This window comes from Bos grunniens, chromosome 6 (genome assembly GCF_055505025.1).
Source record: "Bos grunniens cultivar Pamir isolate PY7600 chromosome 6, Bosgru_T2T1.0, whole genome shotgun sequence".
Classification (NCBI taxonomy): Eukaryota; Metazoa; Chordata; class Mammalia; order Artiodactyla; family Bovidae; genus Bos; species Bos grunniens.
The window spans coordinates 62,809,516-62,833,276 of record NC_141170.1 but is presented as its reverse complement, the minus strand read 5'-3'; the positions used below and the strand labels follow the sequence as shown (position 1 = coordinate 62,833,276).

The 23,761-nt window shown below is 36.4% G+C and overlaps 2 protein-coding genes across 14 annotated transcripts in view; one reads left to right on the top strand and one right to left on the bottom strand.

Annotated features, from left to right (window-relative positions):
- Positions 1-23,761, bottom strand: part of ARAP2 (ArfGAP with RhoGAP domain, ankyrin repeat and PH domain 2) — a 585,721-nt gene that overhangs the window by 226,894 nt on the left and 335,066 nt on the right. The gene's annotated exons all lie outside the window — the stretch shown is intronic.
- Positions 2,655-23,761, top strand: part of DTHD1 (death domain containing 1) — a 118,103-nt gene continuing 96,996 nt past the window's right edge. For 2 of the 3 annotated variants that reach the window (XM_086406198.1, XM_086406197.1), the window contains exons 1-3: positions 11,916-14,896; positions 18,353-18,683; positions 22,558-22,737. In XM_086406198.1, the coding sequence (XP_086262324.1) occupies positions 14,208-14,896; positions 18,353-18,683; positions 22,558-22,737 (1,200 nt within the window). In that variant the 5' untranslated portion in view covers positions 11,916-14,207. Of the gene's footprint in view, positions 14,897-18,352; positions 18,684-22,557; positions 22,738-23,761 lie in introns of all 3 variants that reach the window. The other variant, XM_086406199.1, reaches the window with a different exon arrangement.

Genomic DNA, 23,761 nt, shown 5'->3' with positions numbered 1-23,761 from the left:
GCTTGCCTAGAGCCAGCTATGGCTGTTCCTCCCACCCGCTGCCACTCACCGAGATCCTAGGGTGCCTTGAACCCACTGATGAGAGCAATGAGGAGGGGAAGTGAAGCAAAATAGAAAAGTTGGTAACACTTTTCTGCTGTTGAACCTGGTTAACACCTGTAGTGGATACAAATAATTTGACACAGCAGTTGATTGCATAAGATCAAATATGTCAAGATAACAATAGTCTAAGTGGAGAGAAAGTTGTGGTTCTAAGGAACTCGATAATTTCCATTTATAATAAAATTTACTTCTGAGCAACAAAGACCTACGAAGATTCAACATGTAACTGTAACTGATGGACACTGGTTGGGGAAGATCGTCAAGCAGTCCCAGCTCAGGCAAATTTAGTTCAAAGAGTTCAGTTACTTCTGAAAAGCAGCAAATTGGAAGCCTCTTAGTATCCTTTCCCCACTTTATAAAAGTGCCCATGATGCTGAGGGTGCAGTTCATGCTGAAGAATTAGTTTCTTGTAAATTTATTTTTGCAGTGTAAGAAATAAGACTTCTGATGATAATTCTACTTTCAAAGAGATGAGTTCTGGAATGATAAGTCTAGGAATAAGATCTGTAAGAGATGCCAGAGTGTGGGTAGAAGGACATTCTGTGGAGGTAATGTCTAGAATAGCACAGATCTGTTCCTTTGGTGGATTTCCTTGTGACTGTCCAGAGGAGAGGGGGGAAACTCGAGGTGAACTTAAAGGGTATATGTAGTGTCAACATATATCAGACCCTCCCTTTTTTTTCTTTTAAAAATATTACTTTTCTTCTTTCAGTTACTTCTTATTTCTCTTTACCAGAACTACATCTCAAATTTCTAATTATACCCTGGTAGAAATCGAGCCTTGAGGAAGGTATAGAAACTCGTTCTAAACTGGGATACCACACACTACACAGTAGCAATGCACCTGGCACACCCTCGTTTGAAAATCTGTCTCTGAAAATTTTGGCAGAGAAGAAGGCTGTCTAGTTTTCATTTCTCATGAAAGTTCACTTCATTGGTTTCATGTCATAGGCCCATGACTCTATAGAGTCATAGTTTTCATAAACACAACAATGACTCAACAGAGAAAGGTTGTAAGCTGTAATTCAAACACTGATAGTAATTTCAGAGGCCACTAAAAGAAGAGTTTTTACTAACCAAAAAATTGAATAACACAGTTCCTGACACCCTGAACAAACCATTTTTGCTATATAGTGACTGTAGAAGTCACCAATAAGAACTTTCAACACTAAACCTTCAGGTATGAAAAACCATATTAAAATCAATAGTTACTGCAATCAGTTGGTAACGTTTTGGAATTTACTTAAACACAAAGGAATGAAATGATCTCTGCAAATATGTTGGCTATAGTTTTCAAATCTGGTGACTTAGTTTGAATTAACTCCTTTGCTGCTACTTCTCATTAACACATAAATATAACAAAAATGAAAGATAAGCTTAAAATTTATGAGGAAATTGTTCTAGCACCATTTTTTTGGCATAATTAAAAATTAGTTTATTTGTTTTAATTGGAGGCTAATTACTTTACAATATTGTAGTGGTTTTTGCCATACATTTACATGAATCAGCCTTAGATGTTCATGTATCCCCCATCCTGAACCTGCCTCCCAACTCCCTCCCCATCCCATCCCTCAGGGTTGTCCCAGTGAACCAGCTTGGAGTGTCCTGTTTTATGCATTGAACTTGGACTGGTGATCTATTTCACATATGGTAATACACATGTTTCAATCCTATTCTTTCAAATTATCCCACTCTCGCCTTCTCCCACAGAGTCCAAAAGAGTGTTCTTTACATCTGTGTCTCTTTTGCTGTCTCACATGTAGGGTCATCGTTAGCATCTTTCTAAATTCCATATATATGCATTAATATATTGTATTGGTATTTTACTTTCTGACTTACTCTGTATAATAGGCTCCAGTTTCATGCACCTCATTAGAACTTATTCAAATGTGTTCTTTTTAATAGCTGAGTAATATTCCATTGTGTATATGTAGCACAGCTTTCTTATCCATTCATCTGCTGATGGACATCTAGGTTACTTCCATGTCCTAGCTATTGTAAACAGTGCTGTGATGAACATTGGGGTACACGTGTCTCTTTCAATTCTGGTTTCCTCAGTGTGTATGCCCAGCAGTGGGATTGCTCGGTCATATTTCCAGTTTTTTAAGAAATCTCCATATTGTTCTCCATAGTGGCTGTACTAGTTTGCATTCCCACCAACAGTGTAAGAGGGTTCCCTTTTCTCTTCACCCTCTCCAGTATTTGTTGTTTGTAGACTTTTTGATAGCAGCCATTCTGACTGGCGTGAAATGGTACCTCATTGTGGTTTGATTTGCATTTCTCTGATAATGAGTGATGTTGAGCATCTTTTCATGGGTTTGTTAGCCATCTGTATGTCTTCTTTGGTGAAACGTCTGTTTAGTTCTTTGGCCCATTTTTTGATGGGTCATTTATTTTTCTGAAATTGAGGTGCATCAGCTGCTTGTATATTTTTTCAATTAATTCTTTGTCAGTTGCTTCATTTACTATTATTTTCTCCCATTCTGAAGGCTGTTTTTTCACCTTGCTTATAGTTTCCTTTGTTTTGCAAAAGCTTTTAAGTTTAATTCGGTCCCGTTTATTTTTGTTTTTATTTCCATTACTCTGGGAGGTGGGTCATAGAGGATCCTGCTGTGATTTATGTCAGAGATGTTTTACCTATGTTTCCTTCTGGGAGTTTTATAGTTTCTGGTCTTACATTTAGATCTTTAATCCATTTTGAGTTTATTTTTGTATATGGTGTTATAAAGCATTCTAGTCTCATTCTTTTACAAGTGGATGACCAGTTTTCCCAGCACCACTTGTTAAAGAGATTGTCTTTTCTTCATTGTATATTCTTGCCTCCTTTGTCAAAGATAAGGTGTCTACACATGCATGAATTTATCTCTGGGCTTTCTATTTTGTTCCATTGATCTATATTTCTATCTTTGTGCTGGCATAATTTTTGAATGAGTTTTTCAGTTGTTTTAATTTGTATGAAAATTATTAACAAGGAGTTAGTTGCCTATGTCGGAGAAGGCAATGGCACCCCCTCCAGTTCTCTTGCCTGGCAAATCCCATGGGTGGAGAAGCCTGGTAGGCTGCAGTCCATGGGGTCAGAAAGAGTCGGACACAACTGAGCAACTTCACTTTAACTTTTCACTTTCATGCATTGGAGAAGGAAATGGCAACGCACTCCAGGGCTGCGTCTATTGGGTTGCACAGAGTCAGACACAACTGAAGTGACTTAGAGTAGCAGCAGCAGTTGCCTATGTGGGCCTTTAGTGGAGCCCAATTGTTAGAACTTGTGTAAAAAAATAAAGCATTTACAACTTTTATGAGATAACTGGAAATTTGAATCCAGATCAAGTATCTGATGATAGTAAGAAACATTTTTATTACATTTTTAGAATAATATGATGATTTTTAAATAACTTATATATTGTTTATTACACTTCATCATTATCTTAGTCATCAAACATGTGTTGACCTTCTGCTGTATCAGAGGCACTGTGTCCCAGAAGAAGTATTTGATATTGGGCAGAACCAGGTGGTAGTTATTCCATCTCTGTTTGAAGATTATGCCCTGCCCATTTGACTGCTTCTAACTTAAGTTCATTCTTGAACACTTGCCACTGAATTCCAGACATTTTCAATGATAAATTACTCTTTATAAAGTCAATAAAATATGTGTTAGCTGTATGAAGTAACCCATTTGACATGAATATGTTATGTCAGCCTTAATATCATTGCAAAAGGACCTATAGTGAGTGTAACATTTGGCCTCAGTTCTTTTTAAATATGTGAATTTGCCTTGTCTCAATGTGCGTGCGTGCATGTGTGTGTGTGTGTGTGTGTGTGTGTGTATAAAACAAAATAGTATGACAACACTTAAGAGGACAATGACATATGCTTGCCTCTTACCCTCTTTCCAACCCACATATTCAAGGATCTGTCAATGCCCTCCAGCCAAAGGCCACCAGGAACAGACCTTTAATTGAACAGACAGGGCTTATTACTCATTTCAATGAGGGGGAACTCACACCATGAGGAGCTATGGTGCATCTCAGTTAAAGGGTATTGAAAGGGATTTATTATAAGATTGGGGCCTTTGTTGAGAAGATCCCCTAGAGAAGGGAATGGCTACCCATTCCAGTATTCTTGCCTAGAGAATTCCAAGGACAGAGGAGCCTGGTGGGCTATAGTCCACGGGGTCACAAAGAATCAGACCTGACTATTTTACATACAATAGTGTGTATGTTTTCATGCTACTCTCTCCATTTGTCACAACCTCTCCTTCCCTGTCTGTGTCCATAAGTCTGTTCTCTATGCCTGCATCTCCATTGCTGCCCTGCACATAAGTTTATCAGTACAATCTTTCTGGATATGCATTCTCTTTCTGACTTATTTCACTGTGTACAATAGACTCTAGATTCATTCACCTCATGAAAACTGACTCAAATGCATTGATTTTTATGGCTGAGAAATATTCCATCGTAAATATGTACCACTGCTCCTTTATCCATTCATCGGTCAATGGACATCTAGGTTGCATACATGTCCTAGCTACTGTAAATAGTGCTGCAACGAGGGTACGTGTGCTGCAATTGGGGTACATGCGTCTTTTTCAATTATGGTTTTCTCAGGGTATATGCCTAGTAGTGGGATTGCTGGATCATATGATAGTTTTATTTCTGGTGTTTTAAGGAATCTCCACATTGTCTTCCCTACTGGCTGTATCCACTTACATTCCTACCAACAGTGCAAGAGGATTCCCTCTTCTCCACACCCTCTCCAGCATTTATTGTTTGTAGATTTTTTTTTGATGATGGCCATTTTGACTGCTGTGAGGTGATCTCATTGTAGTTTTTATTTGCATTTCTCTACTAATGGGCAATGTTGAGTTTTTTGTCACGTGCTTACTAACCATATGTATGTCTTCTTTGGAGAAATGTCTGTTTAGGTCTTCTGCCTGCTTTTTTGATTTGGTTGGTTGTTTTTCTGGTATTGAGTTGCATGAGCTGCTTGTATATTTTGGAGGCTAATCCTTTGTTAATTGTTTCATTTGCTATTATTCTCTCCCATTCTGAGGATTTTCTTTTCACCTTGTTTGTAGCTCCCTTTGCTGTGTGAAAGTTTTTAAGTTTAATTAGGTCCCATTTTTTTTTTTTTTTTAATTTCCATCACTCTAGGAGGTGGGTCATGGAGGATCTTGCTGTGATTTACATCATAGAATTTTCTGTCTATATTTTCCTGTAAGAGTTTTATAGTTTCTTGTCTTATATTTAGGCCTTTAATCTGTTTTGAATTTATCTTTGTGTATGATGTTAGGAAGTGTTCTAATTTAACAGTTCAGTTTTCCCAGAACCACAGAAAGAGAAATTAAGGAATCAATCCTACTTACCACTGCAACAAAAGGAACAAAATACCTAGGAGTAAATATACCTAAGGAGACAAAAGAGCTGTATACATAAAACTATAAAAAACTGATGAAAGAAATCAAAGATGACATAAACAGATGGAGAGATATTCCATGTTCCTGGATTGGAAGAATCTGTATTGTGAAAATTACTATACTACCAAAAGGAATCTGCAGATTCAATGCAATCCCTATCAAATTACCAATGACATTTTTTTACAGAACTAGAACAAAAATTTTCACAATTCATATGGAAACACAAAAGACCCCATATAGCCAAAGCAATCTTGAGAAAAAAGAATGGAGCTGGAGGAATCAACCTTCCTGACATCAGATGATGCTTCAGTGCTACAGTCGTCAAGGCTGTATGGTACTGGCACAAAGACAGAAATAAAGACCAATGGAACAGATAAAAGCCCATAGATGAACCCATGCATCTATTGGCACCTTATCTTTCACAAAGGAAGCAAGAATAAATAATGGACAAAAGCTAGTTTCTTCAATACAATAATTGGTGCTGTGAAAACTCCATTGCTTTTGGAAAAGCTACATCCCTTGGTAGTTTCCCAAGAATGGGTATAGAGGAGGCAAAAGCTTTGATATTTGCATACCTGAAAGATGCCCTTTCTCCCCCTGCACACTTTTAAAAAGTGTCTTTTCTCTCAGCTTTATTGAAATATAACTGACATATAACATTGTGTAAGTTTAAGGTGTACAGTATGTTGATTTGATGTACTTTTTACTGTGATATGATTACCACTATAGCCTTAGCTAGTAACTCTACCACATCATATAATTACCATTTCTTTTTTCTGTCCCTGGCTCAAATGATGTCTTGAGGAAAACAGAATTCTGAATTAGAAAGAGGGAAATCTCAGACTATCAAAGTCACAATTGAGTGTTGATTTTGAAAAGTCTAATGCCTTCTGATTTAAATGTGACCTTTCTTGCTTCTTTGGAGGCTATTAGTATCTTTGTCCTTTATGCTTTGAATATTCATAGTATTTAAAGTAATATGAATAGTCATAATAATATGACTAGTTATGATTTTTTTCTTCTTTTTTCAATCTATAGTTCTGATCCTATAGTTTCTTCAGTCTGGAATATCAGACACTTCATATGGGAAATTTTCAGTTTTTTGATAATTTCTTTCTTTTATTTCCTTTTTCTAGGACTTATATTAATTGAACCACTTAGACTGAACCATTAATTTTCTTAACTTCCTTTTCTTTTTTCTATTGTCTTTTTGTCTTTTGTTTGACCTCTGGGATATGTTTACCTATATACCAGCTTAAAAACTTCCTGTTGTATTTTAACTCCTATGAGATCTTTCTCATTATCTGAATACTTCTCTTTTTTTAAGAAAATCTTTTCTTATTGTATGGGTACATTATCTTCTCACATCCTAGATGCTGAGTATTAATTATAGATTTATTCGATATTTTCTTCTCTTTCCTGTCCTGGCTCTGTTATTTCAAGTTTTTTGTGTTTGCTTTAGTCTTCAGCAGCATGTAGGAGGCTTGTTTCAAATGCCTCACCCCCTTGACTGATATTCCATACTCAAAAGTGAAGCATTAAGCTCACTGTTTGGAAGGTTTTACATAATTACATAGGGCTTCTGACTGGGTGCTTCATCATGAATGACCTAACAGGAGCAGGGCAGTCTACAGAGGGTGAGGAGAAGGGAGAGGAGCACTAAACATTTCCTATGAATTGGCCTTTTTCTTGGGGTATTCAGTCACTCTAGAGAACAAACTTCTAATCTTCTGCCTGAGAGGTTAACCTTGCTGGCCCTATTCTTGGACCTGAGCAGAATAGAGTGGGACTTCACTTTCTAAAATCTCACTTTACCCTTATGGTCAGAATGGCACTCCCTTCCGGTTTTCTGCTCAGCCTCCTGCCTCTGCTGCAGTTTTTTCATAGAGAACATCTCTAGCTTCCAATGGGTGGAAGAGAGACTGTTGCCTGGCTATGTGGGGCAGAGAGGAGGGATCTCGGTATCTAATGGCTCCCCAAACTGAATTTGAACAAAACTTGTTTACATCTCTAACCTTATTCTCAGTTCAGAGTTATTTGCTGCCTCTAATTCCTGGGCTCTCCTGAGCTTCTACGGCAAGAACCAGTCTATTTTCCACCATATAGGGACAGTATTTGCTTGATTAGGTTATTTACAACTTGTCCATCTGCTTCTGATCTTCCAAAAGTTTGTTGACGTATTTTCTCTGTCATATTATCACCATTTTCTTTGTCCTTTGTAGTTTACCTGTTGTTTTATCTTCTTCAGTGGCATTTTAGGAGAAAGCAGAGATAGAATATATATTAAATCTATATTGTTTAACCAAAAAGTCTTAGCTTTGATTTTTACCACCTGTTTTACAAAGACATTTTAAAATTGATAATTCTGATATTTAATTGCATTTTCCCAGTACAGTAAGTTATTGGGGAAAATAAAAACAAAACAATCATTTTTGCCTTCTCTTTCCACTCATCATCCAGTTGTGAGAACTTGCTCTAAATAGATAAAAGATATTCAATAAGAGTTTTCAAATGGGGAAAAATTAATGTGGGCTGACTGCGCCAAAGTTTGGGGTCAGTAACTACATAGAAACTCAAAGAAAATAACAAAATCAGATAACAGAACTAATAATGTTGCTAACATCTGATGTATCCACAGCTCCTCACCATAAACAAAGTGGAAAGTAGCAAAGTTCCGTATACTTCGAAACTTTACTGTCCTCTCCTGCCTAGCATCAGTAGGCTGTCCAGTCTATTGCAAAGTTATATTTCTTCACTTGTTCAGTGAGTGACTGTCCTGCTTACTGGAATTTCCTCTGCACTCACTTTGATACTTTTGTATGAAGAACTGCAGTCTTTTCAACCACATAATGTTTTGTATGAATTCAAGACTGCATACTAATTCCTTTAATGTCAGTGGAAGCAAAGAATTCTCAGTAGAGAAAGTATTGTAGTCATAATAATGAGTAACCACAATGAAGATGCTAATCCATTGTAAAGCCCATCAAGGTGAATTTTTTGCAGTTAACTTCTGTGGGTGTCACAAACCTTGATTGCAAATGTCAGTTCTTTCCATGGTTAGTGACATCAATTAACTGAAAACAAGATGCAGGAACATGCAGATGCTTGTTTTAATGAGTAAACACAGCAAGCGTGGCCTGTGGTAGGTCTCACCTTGCAATATTACATATTTTGGGGAAGCCAGACAGAGAACAAGTTTAGACTTGAGGACAGCAAATGTCAATGAGGCTAAAGCAAAATGTTTGGGCTTTTTTCCTCCTGACCTGAGAGAGTATTTTCATGCATATCTAGAAAGAAATAAATGTATATTGGTTCAGTGATTCAGCATTTCATTATCAGTTTTATTCAATACTTAAAATGTACATGGTGTAAATTCCCCATTAAAGTCTTCTGTTTTTAGGGATTCATTCACTACCTATTCAAACATGCCAATATTTTTCTGACCTCTCCTAAATGTATTAGATATTCCAAAGAATTGTCCCATGCTATCTAAAAGATGATAAATCCAAAATTAATCAAATGATCTACCTATCAAGCTGAATTTTTTTCTCCAAATTCCTTGACTCATTTGGTTTACTATCTGTTCAGTCACCTAAACCAAACATTTCAATCATACTCCATTACCAAGCACAGTTTTATACAAGTGGCCAAGAAATGTTTCTCAAGTAAATAGATGACTGGGTTTTCAATACTTTCTGTTCCTCTTTTTATAACTGATGATTTAGAAGTTATAATTCAAGTCAGGTTTAGTCACTCAGTTGTGTCTGACTCTTTGTGATCACATGGACTGTAGCACGCTAGGCTTCCTTGTCCATCACCAACTCCTGGAGCTTGTTCAAATTTACGCCCATCGAGTTGGTGATGCCATCCAATCACCTCATCTTCTGTCATCCCCCTTCAGTCTTTCCCCAAATCAGGGTCTTTTCCAATGAGTCAGTTATTCGCATCAGGTGGCCAGAGTATTGGAATTTCAGCTTCAGCATCAGTCCATCCAATGAATATTCAGGACTGATTTCCTTTATGATTGATTGATTTGATCTCTTTGCAGTCCAAAAGACTCTCAAGGGTCTTCTCCAACACCAAAGTTCAAAAGCACCATTCTTTGGTGTTCAGCTTTCTTTATGGTCCAACTTTTACAACCGTACATGACTACTGGAAAAACCATAGTTTTGACTAGATGGACCTTTGTTGGCAAAGTAATGTCTCTGCTTTTTAATATGCTGTCTAGGTTGGTCATAGCTTTTCTTCCAAAGAGCAAGCATCTTTTAATTTCATGGCTGCAGTCACCATCTGCAGTGACTTTGGAGCCCCCCAAAAATAAAGTCTGTCACTGTTTCCATTGTTCTAGTTCTAGTTCCTTTACTTCAAATCTCCTCTCAAAACATCACCTTCCTTTGCCTGCACTGTTGCTGCTCTAACATGGACTCTCAAGTCACTTAATTCTTGTGTGTCTACCGTCTAAAACATCTAACTCCCTAAAGCATAGATTTTACTATAGAATTATTTGGTTCAAAAATATTTAATATCTCTCTTTTGTCTGCAAAAACACAATTCCAACTTCACCACTCTCCGTAATTATTTCTCTTACCACTTCCCAGACTCATAAACCCTCTTCAAAAGCCATGCTTTCCTCTTTTTTATCATACAATGTCATGTCTTACTTCCTTGCCTCTGATCATATTATTTCCTATGCTGGAACATCCCTTCCCTCTGTTGTGAAAGCTGCTCAAATCCTGCTCACACATTAGCTCCTAATTAGGGATTAGGCCTCTAATCTGGAGAAGGAAATGGCAACCCACTCCAGTACTCTTGCCTGGAAAATCCCATGGATAGAGGATCCTGGTAGGATACAGCCCATGGAGTAGCAAAAAGTCGGACATGACTGAGTGACTTCACTTTCACTTTCCAGGCCTCTAATCCGAGTGAAATTTTTACCCCTCAAAGCTTTGGGGATACTCTGAATTCACAGTTCTGCTCTAATTCTCAACACAGTTTAAGCTGATTTCAATCATCTTTCTGCCTTTCTCTGAAGTTCCCATCATGTAGATAGTACCTGGGCCACAGTAAATGCTACAGAAAGTTCTCAGAATTGGTATCAAATTAAAGCCATATACACAACATATGCAAATTACATACATATTTCAGGAGTTAAAGGAACAGAAGTCCCTGAAAAATAAGATTTCCACTGGAGAATAAGCCCACACCTTTACCCCAACCCTTACCACGCCTTCCCATATCACTCTTTTCCTTTTCCTCAGCCTCTTCACACCACAAAAATTCTTGGGCAGTATTTAGGCCTGTGGTGGCATTCACTCTTTATTCCCTATTCACTGGGCTGTATTTTCCCATTTCATCTTCTAGGTGTTCTGAGTGTTGCTCTAAGAACTCTGGTGCTTAAGATGAGACAAGGCAATGCCCATGGGAGGGAGGGCGGAATTCAGGCTGTGCTTTGGAAGTTTTCATTTCATTTCAGAGTCTCCCAGAGAACAGGAGCCTGTCTGGAATGTACTGTCTTCTGCCTCTGGTGCTGTACTCTCCCTAATGAAAGGAGGGGCCTGGAGAGGAGGCAGCAGGCTTCTCTGGGTTTCTCCTCACACCCTGGACTCCTCCAGTATCAAGTCCTGTAATGCCTTGGCCTCTGTACAATGTGCCAATGGAGGGGCAGGCAGCAATGGGAACTTGCTGTGAATGAATTCTAATTATACACAGTGAAGATTTCTCACTAGTTAGAGAAAGCCACTCTTCAGGTTTGCTTTCTTTTAGTGAAGGAGCATTTTATCCAATTAGAGAGAAATTATCAGAGAGGAAAGAGGCCAAGTACCTATCTTGATCTCACTGCAGATGTGCCATAGAAGAAGGCACTAATTAAACTAATCTCCTACCCAGTGGTAATAGACTCTGCTCCAGCAGAGGAATATTTTTAAAAATTCTTTATGGTAAAAATATTATAAGTATATGCTAACTAGAGATAATCATAAGGACTCTCACATGGAACTATATCCAGCTTCAACAATTATTAACCTATAGCTAATTTTATTTCATCTATACACCACTACCACAATCTCAGATTATTTTAAAGCAATTCAGACAACATATTAGCTCATGCATAAGTATTTTAGAGTATCACATAGAATTATTAGCAATGTTATTAACTTAGTTTACCTTTGATTATTATACTTCTCATCCTACCACAGAATCCACATTTTGTTGCCTTAAAACGTGAAAAATGTATGGAGCTTCCACGGTATATCAAAACTGTAAAACTTACATGGCGAGTGGGATTGTGTGAGCTAACTCTGTCCCCGTGGTTTACCATTCTGTACACAATGGCATCCAGGGTGCTGGAATGCCCCTCCTTTGGTCACCTAGTAACTTTTCACTGGTCAACAGAAGCTGAATAAACTATTATGTGGCAGGAAAGTGCTTGGCGAGCTGACTTGGATCATCTCCTAGATTTTAGAAGAAAAAAAAAATCCATAGCCAAGATTAAATTTGCTAAACCTTTAGGCTTTGCTGTCAGGAAACATTCCACTCTTGGAGAGTAAGATGGATGCAGAAGACATGGGCTCAGGTAAACTAGGCCATATATTGAAGCAGATTTGGAGACAAAATCTGATGCTAACGCAGGTGCTTCTGGGTGAAGACCACTGTGAAGGGGCTGGTGGGGCCTCTTGGATCGCCACAGTGGTCTTTCTGGGTCAGGAGCTCAGTGGGGCCCTTCACCAACTCTTGGAGCACACTGCAGGGACTCTGCGCTCCACCTGCCAGCAGCTGTACGCACTGCTTGACAAAGAGAATCATTGTACCTGGAGACAAGGCAAGTATTTATTTATTCTTTCTCTAAAAAATATTTATTAGCCACTCTGAGAGGGCTAATGAGCACACAGAGGCTACGTTAAGGTCTCAGTCCATAAAGAATGAACGATTTGATGTGGGAAGTAACACAACTGCACAGTAACACAAGGGACATTGAGGACAGTCCCATTACAGACGTACAAATGAAGTGCCTTAAGTCTTCAGAAACAGGTGAGATTACATTTTTTCAGGTGGAGAATTTTGCTAAGACAAATGCAGCATCTAACCTGAGGGTGAAGGAATGGATTGGGTTTATGCAGCCAGAACTTGGGCATGTTGAAAGAACATTCCAGGCAGAGGTGTTATCAGCAGGATCCAACACTTAGAAGTAGGAAAATATAGGCTTAGTTTGAGGCAGGTTGATCAGTTTTTCCATATTGAAATATGATATTCTAATTTTAGACTTATTTAAACTTGAACTTGCTAATCACAAAAATATTGGGAAGTCCAGGGTGGGATGGAATATGAAATTATACCCCCAAGACACACATAAAGAGGGGTGCAGGTTCTTGGGAATAAGCCCAGTTATGGATGCTAAGTACAGCATGGCAGGAAAAATGTGGTATCCAATGCCTATTATCTCAAACAATAGTTACTCTAGATAAGAAGATGGGCATCATGAAATCCAACTCTAAATAACATGGGGTGAAGGCAAGTGGGCAGGTCTCATCAATTGGGAATCCAGGGCAGATAATGTTAAAAATTCAGTCTAGAGAGCAGATCGTGGACATTGAGGGAAATCTGTCCAAAAGCAGCATGACCCAGAGACCCTAAGCTGGAACTCAGAGACAGGAATCAAATCTCTAGAGAGAACTGAATGTGATTCTAGGCAATGTATGAAGATGTGATTATTCATGGAGAATAAGGTCAGCTCCTAAAAGAGGAGTTCAAAATAAAGACTGGTTCTCAGATACAAGACAAAAAAAAAAGTCAGAACTAGAGCCCAGTGATAAGGCTAGACTAGTTGAAGATGTTTTAGTGATGACTTTGAAAACACTGAGCCATATGGCACCTTAAATTACATATTTCTGAGTTCAGAGTTGAATTTTAAAGATTGGAGAGTTGCTAAGCCTATAAGAAGCCATCAAGTGACCCCAGCTGTGAGGAGAGGAGGAATGCTTAAATAGGAAAATAAAATAAGAAACAGGGATGGAGTAAGAGACTATCTCAGATCAGATCACAATGAGAGGTTTACACCAGAGCAAAGAGGTTTGACTTGGTTTATTAGTTTTTGAGTAGCCAGGTTCCAATCAGAGAATTGGTGTCATTAGAGCTATTCTTTGAAAGGCTTATTGAAAATTGTCAGTGATCACAAGCCCAGCAGGATGAATAGTGTGAACTTAATTAAATCATAATAGCAAACAAAGTACTCAACAAAATATAGCATCTGCATCAGCAGAAATAATGTAGATATGGCATGCCTGCTACCCAAGTCTATTTGAAGCATTCCACTAAACTTCAGGCAAATCATTATATGTGGATCATTGATAAACTATATAGTACATTCAAAGAAGAAAAATAATTTCCCCCAAATCATACCATATGAGGAATGAATGGAAGGAGATGTTGACTTCAATAAGACAGCATGTTATGGGGGAGGTTAGTGGTCATGATACCTTCAAATATTCAAAGAATTTTCACAAGCAAGAGGAATTGGATTTATTCTTTGCTATTATGTTAAAAAGACAATTTGTCCCCAATTTCTAGATGTGTTAAAAAAATTACAGTTGTACAAATGACTTCTTCAAGAGGGATACAGGCTTTAAAGCCTAGTAAGGGTCTTACACACACAAAGGTCTTTACAGATTTCTAGGATAATTTCTCCATACTTTATTACATGTCAGTGGAAAAACAATGTGGTTTAGTTTTGTATTTATTCTTTTTATGTGTCTCTGTGTGTATTGTGTGTGTAGAAACCATTACGTTCATAGACTGCCTCATGAAAATAAATGAATATTTGGGGAGCACTGCTACATTTCTAAAGAAAGAAGAAAAGGAGATGTGTAATTTATGCGGCATGCATGATGAATGTACTCCACTGCAGACAAAGTCCACCATTCAAGATATCAAAGCAACAGACATTGCTGCAAGAGGGGAACAAAATGTCATAGAAACAGCTACTGTTTCTCCCACAAATGGAGAGGAAAGTCATTACACAAACCAGGTCCAGTTGAAAAAAAATAAAATACATAAGAGTTCAGAATTAGTGGAAAAAGAAAACAATACATCATTGAATGGAGATGTAACAGGGCAAGAAGAGTCACAGAACAAAATGTTCCCAGATAATGCAGAAAATAAAGATGATAAACAAATAGAACACATGACTATTGAGAGCATAAATGGAAACAGGGAAGAGTTGCATGACATAATCCAGACAACAGAAAGAGAAATTCAAGAGATTTCAGAAAGCCAAAGAGAAGAGATTACCACATCCTCAATAACATGTGATAGCTCCAATAAATGTGTGAATAGTCTTCCCAGTGACTCAGAGAGTCTAAAGCAAAAGAATAACATAATGGAAAAGGAGTAAGTAAATACAATGTAAGAGGTGCTTGTGTACGCCTACCTATATGTGTTTCCACTTGTATATAAAACAATTTACACATGAGTAAAATTTTATATCTATATTTCATATCTCCTAAAGATATTAGCAATCAATAACTGTTTAAATTACTACCATAAAAATTTATAAGGCTGTTATTATTAGTTTCTTACAGCTTCCAGAAAAAAAAATGCTTCTTTAATGGAAGAAGGAATTGACTGTTTAAGAAAGTGGTTAAAATGAACAATTGTCCTGAACACGGACAGTTTCCTAAATCAGTACTCTTTAGATTGTCATGAGGAAAAAACAACTAGGAGACTGCAGAGTTCAAATATTAGAAGAGAATTTCCTAGCCTCTGATTTATTTTATGTATATTTTCAAATTCTCACATTTATTTTATGTATTAATATAAATCATCATGTATCTGTAACCTGTGTCTGTAGAACTCTGGGAGGGCTTAGGCATAAGCTTCGGGAGATTCTTAAAATTGAATATATATTTTCACAACTACTTTATATCCTTGGAGATGGTCTAGAGCTCTCGCCAGACTTTCAAAGAGCCCATGACTTCAAAAAAATATGTTGAAATTGACTGGTCTATTTTATGAATCCATCGCCCCTAGACAAGGTAATAATAATCCATATTTCTTTAAACAAAATAAAATATTCATAAGCTATATTTTCCCAGTAAAAATAAGACTCTTAGAAGACAATGGGGAATAAAAATATCATTGGTTTAGAAGACAGATAGACATAAATTTATCTCCTGTTTTATTCCATACTAGTTCTGTGACCCTGAGCAACTTGTTTCATTTCTTAGACCCATTTTTTATTTGTAGAAATTATATATACTTCCTGGGATTATTTGATAAGATCAAAGGATAAAATCATCTAAAGGGTCTAGTACCTTGTTGCTTGGCCAACCTTCACTCTCAGCTAAACATCTCTATGTTGATTTATTTTACCACCACCAATCCTCACTTTCTCCACCACACACACACCATCAAACATCACTTATCCCATCTGTGCTCTTTCAGACACACAATACCATTTCCAGGACAACACCACAAATGAGTCTATGGTCTCAGGCAAGTCATTTTGCTCACTTTGACTTTGTTATCTCATCTATGAAAGGAAAGGGATGAGCTCTGAGGTTCCCTACATGTCTGAAAGTCTAGTCAATTTCATAGATGTCACAGGAGCACATTCAAGGCATGAAAGACCCCCCAGGTTTGAAAGACTTATGCTTCTGAAAAACAACTGTTAAAAGCAGTCAATATGTGGTTCCCATTTCACTTGAGAAAAACATTAACACTTTGAATCCTCACACTCAGAAATGACTCAATGCATCAACTAATGAGTCACTGCTGAACCACTCCCTCTAACACCTCCTTTAGGTGTTCTTGTTAGTGATTTCCTCTTTGTGGCAATGTAACCACTTTTGCTTGGCTTGCATGTTTCGTAAGATGACTGCTCATTGAAGCTCCTCAGGCTAGGAAGCCATGGTGCCCCAAGAAAGATGAGTGTCATAAACAAAACCTAGTTTGGAATCTGTTGTGATTCCTTCCTGGAGAATATTTTTTAAAAAGTCTAACTCTTTCAGGGTAGTTGTCCTAGTGTATACAGACTCAAAGGGAAACAACACTGGAATAAACCAATATGATTATTTTGGTGGCTGGACTAGATCTGCTTGATTAGATCTACAGGTCTCCTTGCTCTACTTTGTTAGTCTTTTGGAAGAAGAGTGTATTGAGTTGGGCTTCCAGGGCACAGAAGAGAGTCATTTTTGAAGTGTTACAAGGCAGAATCATTGCACCTTCCATTAAACAATGTATCTAATTTTCTGAAGTACCATTATCATCATGATCAGAGAATACTCAAACAGACCAATGACTTGAGTAATTTTCTATTCCTCCTCACTGTATGGGTTAAGAATTGTAAATATAAATAAATAATCCTCTCTTCTATTTCAACATATTTTTTAGATTTCTGTGTTACAGGGCATTTTAAAGTTAAATTTATTAATTGAAAATAGTTAAAACCTGATTATTTTAGAACTGGGTATTTACACTGTATTTTATAAAGATCCTTTTCTTTTTTTAAAAAAAAATCTTTTTTAAAGATTCTCTTATTTCTCTTTGACACTGTTTATGTTTCAGTCATGTCACTGGTAGGAAATAAGAAATAGAAAGAAGAGAAGAAGTGCAAGCTGTGTAGAGATTTAATGTTTATTGAAAACTCATTTTATGTTAATTCACTATTATAAGAAGTTGAAACATTTTATCTCATTCAATCTTCACACTATTGTGAAGATTGAATTATTTGATATTTGATATTTGTTTCAGTTTATAATGGATAATGAAACCAGCGTTTTAGAATGATTTGAGGAAGTCTGATATAATAGAAAGTTTGAGCTTTTGTGTTAAAGATAGATGGATTCATTTATTGACTCTACAACTTACTATCTGTGTAATTTTCAGAAAGTTAAAATTTCTAAACCTCAGTTTCTTTATTTATAAAATGGTAATGACAGTGGGATATGCCTGACCCCATAGCATGGGAATTTAAACGAAATAATGTCTAGCACAAAACCTGATCATAGAAAGAGCTAAAATATTATTAATAGCTATTTTAATAAGAATTATTGATGTTAAAGATAAAGCAGTTAGTAAGTAACTAATATCAAATTTGAATTCAAATCTATAAGATTCTAAAATGTTTGGCAAAGATGATGATACAGAAAGTAAGAGTAAAACCAAAGGTAAAAATAAGCTTTTGGATTGGTTCTTTGAGGACTGTGAATATTCTGTTTCTATTCACCTTGATTAAATGTACATTCACAGTACTTTTATATTTTCTCAATTTTTATTAAAAATGTAATAAGCATCATCACTTGATTTATGGCATTTAGACAATTCCAGGACAACATATATATATATATGTATATATATATATATATATACACACACACACACACACACACACATTTCCTTTCATCAAAACTTAGAAAACTATTCAGGTATTAGTTTTTGATTTATCAAGAAGCTTCAGCAATCTTCAGATTTATATTTGAAGTGAGCAAAACTGAGAGATGAATTGACCACCTAAATAATAACTGTAATAACAACAATAACAATGGATAACTTACATGGTACTTACTATATGCCAGGCATAGCTTTTAAATGACTTTACTGTATAATTGTTCGTTTAATTCTCACAGCCTTCATATGAGACTGGTATTATTTTTCACTATTTTAGAGTTGAGAAAGTTGAGGCACAGAGAAGTTGTGTATCTTGCCCAAAGTCACAGTGTCAGAAATGGGAGAGCTGGGATTCACACCACAACACCGTGGCTCTAGAACTGATACTCTTAGACATTTCACTATATAGTCCATAAATCAACTAATTGAAAAACAATGATGTCCCCTTTTCCCCTACAGGTATCTTGATGTGCTGAGTGATGATACTGTCCCCCAAGTGTCTTGTTATATTACAGCACCAGCCTATGTTCTACAACATTTACAATGCAGGGTAACTAATAGCATGAGTTCTTTAATAGTGAGTGAGAATGAAGAGTTGGTCAGCAATGTCATCACTGTGGAGTGCTCAGATATGGAAAAGAGAATTCCATTTCCAATATGCATTGCGATTCCATTTACTGCACGTTACAGGGGAAATTACAGAGATATCATGGTGAAAGTGTCTGACATAAACCTTCGATCAAGTTATCTAACTCCAAATTCACTGGAGGGAAAGACAGGAAGTTACAAGGTTGGTCAATCCTTGATTACACCAATATTTTCTCTGTGACTCTTCTTCTAACTAATTACTCAGATTACCAAATCATTGTATAGATATAATTGCTTCATTGGTAAAAATGGAAGGATTGATGAGATTTATGCTGGTGAATCCATGTGTTATTTTTGTTTGTTTGTTTCATTTTTCTATACATAAAGATCAAACAGCAGAGCTTGTTGGTCAAATTTGGGAGTGAAAAACTTGATTCTAGGAACCAGCAAGTGTTATATTTTTGCCTGGAAAGCAAAACCAACATCATTGTTTAATTAGCGTCATACCTTAGACTAGTTTAGACTAACATTTTTAATGGGATGAGCTTCTGTTTAGAATCTCTAGATGACAGTAGCTTTATTTTTATCATTCATGGATTGAGAAAATATTTGAGTGTCTGTGTGTGCTTGTGTGTGTGTTTGCACTGAGATAAATCATGTTTACTATAAATCATGTTTAGTATATATATGGAAAACAGTAAATGTGGTAGTTAGGATATGGATTGTGGAGGAAGACTGCTGGGTTTGAAGTTTGGTTCCTACATCAAACTTTGGTTGCTTGCAATGTCCACTTGAGTAAATTATGTAACCTTGCTATGACCCAGTTTTTTCATCTTAAAAGTGAATACAATAATAGTGTCTACCAGGTAGGGTAATAAGGATTAAATGAGAAAATACACTCAAGATGATAGAAGGAAGCCCATAAACACATTATAGTAGTTAATAAACTATCATTTATATGGTAGACTTTACTATAATAACTCTAAAGCCATCTATTCCATTTCAATCCCAAAGAAAGGCAATGCCAAAGAATGTTCAAACTACTGCACAGTTGCACTCATCTCACGTGCTAGCAAAGTAATGCTAAAAATTCTCTAAGTCAGGTTTCAACAGTACATGAACCAAGAACTTCCAGATGTTCAAGCTGGATTTAGAAAAGGCAGAGGAACCAGAGATCAAATTGCCAACATCTGCTGGATCATTGAAAAGGCAAGAGAATTCCAGAAAAACATCTAGTTCTGCTTCACCGTCTATGCTAAAGCCTTTGACTGTGTGCATCACAACAAACTGTGGAAAGTTCTTCAAGAGATGGGAATACCAGACCACCTTACATGCCTCCTGAGAAATCTGTATTCAGGTCAGGTAGCACCAGTTAGAACTGGACATGGAACAACGGACTGGTTCCAAACTGGGAAAGGAGTATGTCAAGGTTATATATTGTCACCCTGCTTATTTAACTTATATGCAGAGTACATCATGCAAAATGCCAGGCTGGATGAAGCACAAGCTGGAATCAAGATTGCTGGGAGAAATATCAATAACCTCAGATATACAGATGACACAACCCTTATGGTAGAAAGCAAAGAGGAACTAAACAGCCTCTTGATGAAAGTGAAAGAGGAGAGTGAAAAAGCTGGCTTAAAACTCAGCTTTCAAAAAACTAGGATCATGGCATCTGCTCCCATCATTTCATGGCAAATAGATGGGGAAACAATAGAAACAGTGAGAGACTTTATTTTCTTGGACTCCAAAATCACTGTAGCTATGAAATTAAAAGACATTTGTGCCTTGGAAGGAAAGCTATGACCAACCTAGATAGCATATTAAAAAGCAGAGACATTAATTTGCCAACAAAGGATGGTTAGTCCAAGTTATGGTTTTTTCCAGTAGTCATGTATGGATGTGAGGGTTGGACCATAAAGAAAACTAAGAGCCAAAAAATTGATGCTTTTGAACTGTGGTGTTGGAGAAGACTCTTGAGAGTCTCTTGGACTGAAAGGGTATCAAACCAGTCAATCCTAAAGGAAATCAGTCCTGAATATTCATTGGAAGGACTGATGCTGAAGATGAAGCTCCAATACTTTAGCCACCTGATGTGAAGAACTGACTCACTGGAAAAGACCCTGATGCTGGGCAAGATTGAAGGCAGGAGGAGAAGGGGATGACAGAGGATTTGGTGATTTGATGGCACCACTGACATGATGAATATGAATTTGAGCAAGCTCCCGGAGTTGGTGATAGACAGGGAAGCCTGGTATGCTGCAGTTCATGGGGTCGCAAAGAGTCTGACACGACTGAGCAACTGAACTGAACTGAACTGCTAGCCATCTGTGGTGACAAAATCATATGCTTTGAAGAAAGAATACATGCACAATTATTAAACTGAGCATAGAGTTGATGGGAACTAAAATTTGAAGTTCTTCTCTGGACCACGGGAACTTATTTTTAAATAATTAAAATTATTTACTTTTCAGCTTTATATAAGTTGTTATTATTTGTAGAGGTGGGTAGGGAATAAATGTAAAAAAATGCCATACATACAAAGAATTCTTCTTGACTCATCTTTTCCTCTTCCAATTTGGGTCTTTTCTGAGTTATAAACAAGATTATACAGTTGAATATGAAAGCTGTGCCTGTTCTAATTATTTACTCCAATTCGTGCAACTAAAACGTTTTCTATTCAGTCTAGGAAGTAGCTTGTGGCCTTTTACCATTGACCTATCCATGTGACTATCATAATAATAACAAAAAATGTTCATAGCACATATGCTTTTCACCAAATAGATATGAAGATGGTTAATAAATAGCGCAAAAGAAAAAAGGGAGAACATTTCTACTCAGAAAAATAAAAGCATATACTTTTCTTTTAATAGTTTTCTAATGGTAGTTATCCCTATATTTAGCCCAAGAAAATTTAAACTCTGGATTCCTTCCAAATTTTTGTGTGGTTCATACGACATTTAAGAATTCTAATTCTGGAGTCAGATAAACCATCGTCAGAATTCTGCTCATGACACTCCCCTGCTTAAAAATCCTTCCGTTTCCCCAGTATCTGCCAAATATACTCTAACTGCATGGCAACCATCATGAGTTCCGAGAAAACCTTTTTTCTTACCTCTCACCATTTTCCCTCTGGCCAATTAAGAACATTCATCATGCCGTGAATTTTCCCAGCAACAGATTCATGCAGAGATATTGTGAAATCTCTTCCTTAGTCAGTTTTCAAATGATAGATTATTTTCCATTGTGATTGTCCTGAAATGTTTGTGTGTGTGTCTGGATGATTATCCTCTCATGCCTGGGTGGAGCTCGGCTGGTGTTTGGGGAAGCATTGAATAGACCAGATTACTTCTAAGTCCTCCTCTTCATTTTAAGCTTTGGTGATTATATTGAGTAGATAATTATGTTTTCATTTATGTACACAGTTCCTTTCTGTGTGATAAAAAAGCTTGAATATGTCCTTGCATATATGCATTCCAAATTTAAATGTCACTATATAAAAAAGAAACACAAGTGTGTCTCTTTGCAATCATCTGCTCCCCCTGCATGGAAGAGAGAAATAGAGAAAATGACTTTATCAGGAGGTTATGAATTGTCAGAGGAAGGAATTTGCTGACAGTATAAGTGCTGTAGGATTGGTGTAAACTACCCAAATGATGAAATTTTAGCCCTCAGAATTTCTAAAACTGTTAAACTTTCTGGATAGAGGCCAGTGCTTAAAGTCCATTCTGGAAAAGAAGGATAGGATTCCAAACATGATTAATATTTGTGAAAACACTAAATTTACCTTTTACCTTTTCAGGGGAATAATTTAAATTGAAAAATATATTTATTTCTCTTTTTTTCTATTGTGTGGTTCAAGTTTGAGAAACTCCTAGTAACTACTTCTAGTTTATCTCATGAAAGGACCATCCATTTTGGGTTAATGAAGAAATTCTCAATGACAGAAACAGCATATAGCTATTGTTTTTTCTTTTTTCCCCACAGCTGTAGAATATGTACAGCATATACTTCCAGAATAATGCACTACTAATGTGTTTTAATGTCATTGTCTTAATATCCTTCAATCCACACAGGGGACCTGTGCTGAAGTGAAAGTTTACAAGTTGGGGATCTTTTCTGTTGTGTCTTGTTTAAAGAAAGAGTCCTTTACAGTAACAAAGAAAGGTCTTACTCATAAGACAACCATGGATTCCCGAATATCCTTAAATTACCCTCCAGGAGTTTTCAACTCACCAGTGCTTGTACAAATAAAGGTAAATATTAAAAACTGGTGAGGCTTTGTGTGGGTTATCAAACTTTGTCCTAAAAGGGAAGAAGATACAAATATTTAATATAGCAATAAATGAATTTTCATACTTTTAATCACCTAACTTATAGTGTCATCAGTGAAATAGTGGTGATTTAGAGCATATTAAATCTCATTCCCAAAGAAATCCCTGACTTATTGTAAAGCCTGTTCTAGCTATTTTTTGTCTTATTTTGTTGTACTGTTTATGATATTTGTTGACCAAAAAAATGTTGAATATCTATGATAGAATTAATGTTGGACTTTGGGGCTTTTGTATAATTCAAGAATTCCACCTGAGAGGATGTTTAAAAAAGAAGCTAATCAATTAGAACATTTCTGATTATGAATATTTGGTTATATTTAATTATAAAACAGTTCTTTTGGGGATGAGAATTTAATTCATACAAGCATTACATACAAGACATACAACTATGTATCAATATACATTTTAGAAAACATATTTCTTCAATATTTCCTATCCTTCTAGTCTAACTCTCCCTCATGCTCTCCTATTTTTTCCCAGTTGTTACCATAATGGGTAAGGGAAGAAAAGTCAGGAAGAAAACATATTATAAATAATTGATTCATAAATATTTTCTATAAACTGTGAAATTTTGAAATCATTCTAGTTATTTTTATTAGCCATTCTTATGTGAGAGGAAACAAATAAATGTAGTCTTGTTTGTCTAGTTTCTGAAGATCACTTGATCTAACAATAGTTCTAATTAGAAATTATGTAAAATGTCTATTTTGTTTTCTGGGTCATTTTGTTGCCTACAATTAACAGTGATTCTCAGTTATTTATAACATAGAACAAGAAACCTAGATTTTACAAAGACTTTGCAAAAAGAGGACCAATCGCTATGATCTTTCATAAGATAGTGTTGATTCTAGCCAACAATGCAGAGAAAAATGTATAAAACTATGTTCTAATAAATTTTTAGAAAATTGACTTGGACATGTGCTGATACTTTGCATCTTCTGCTATT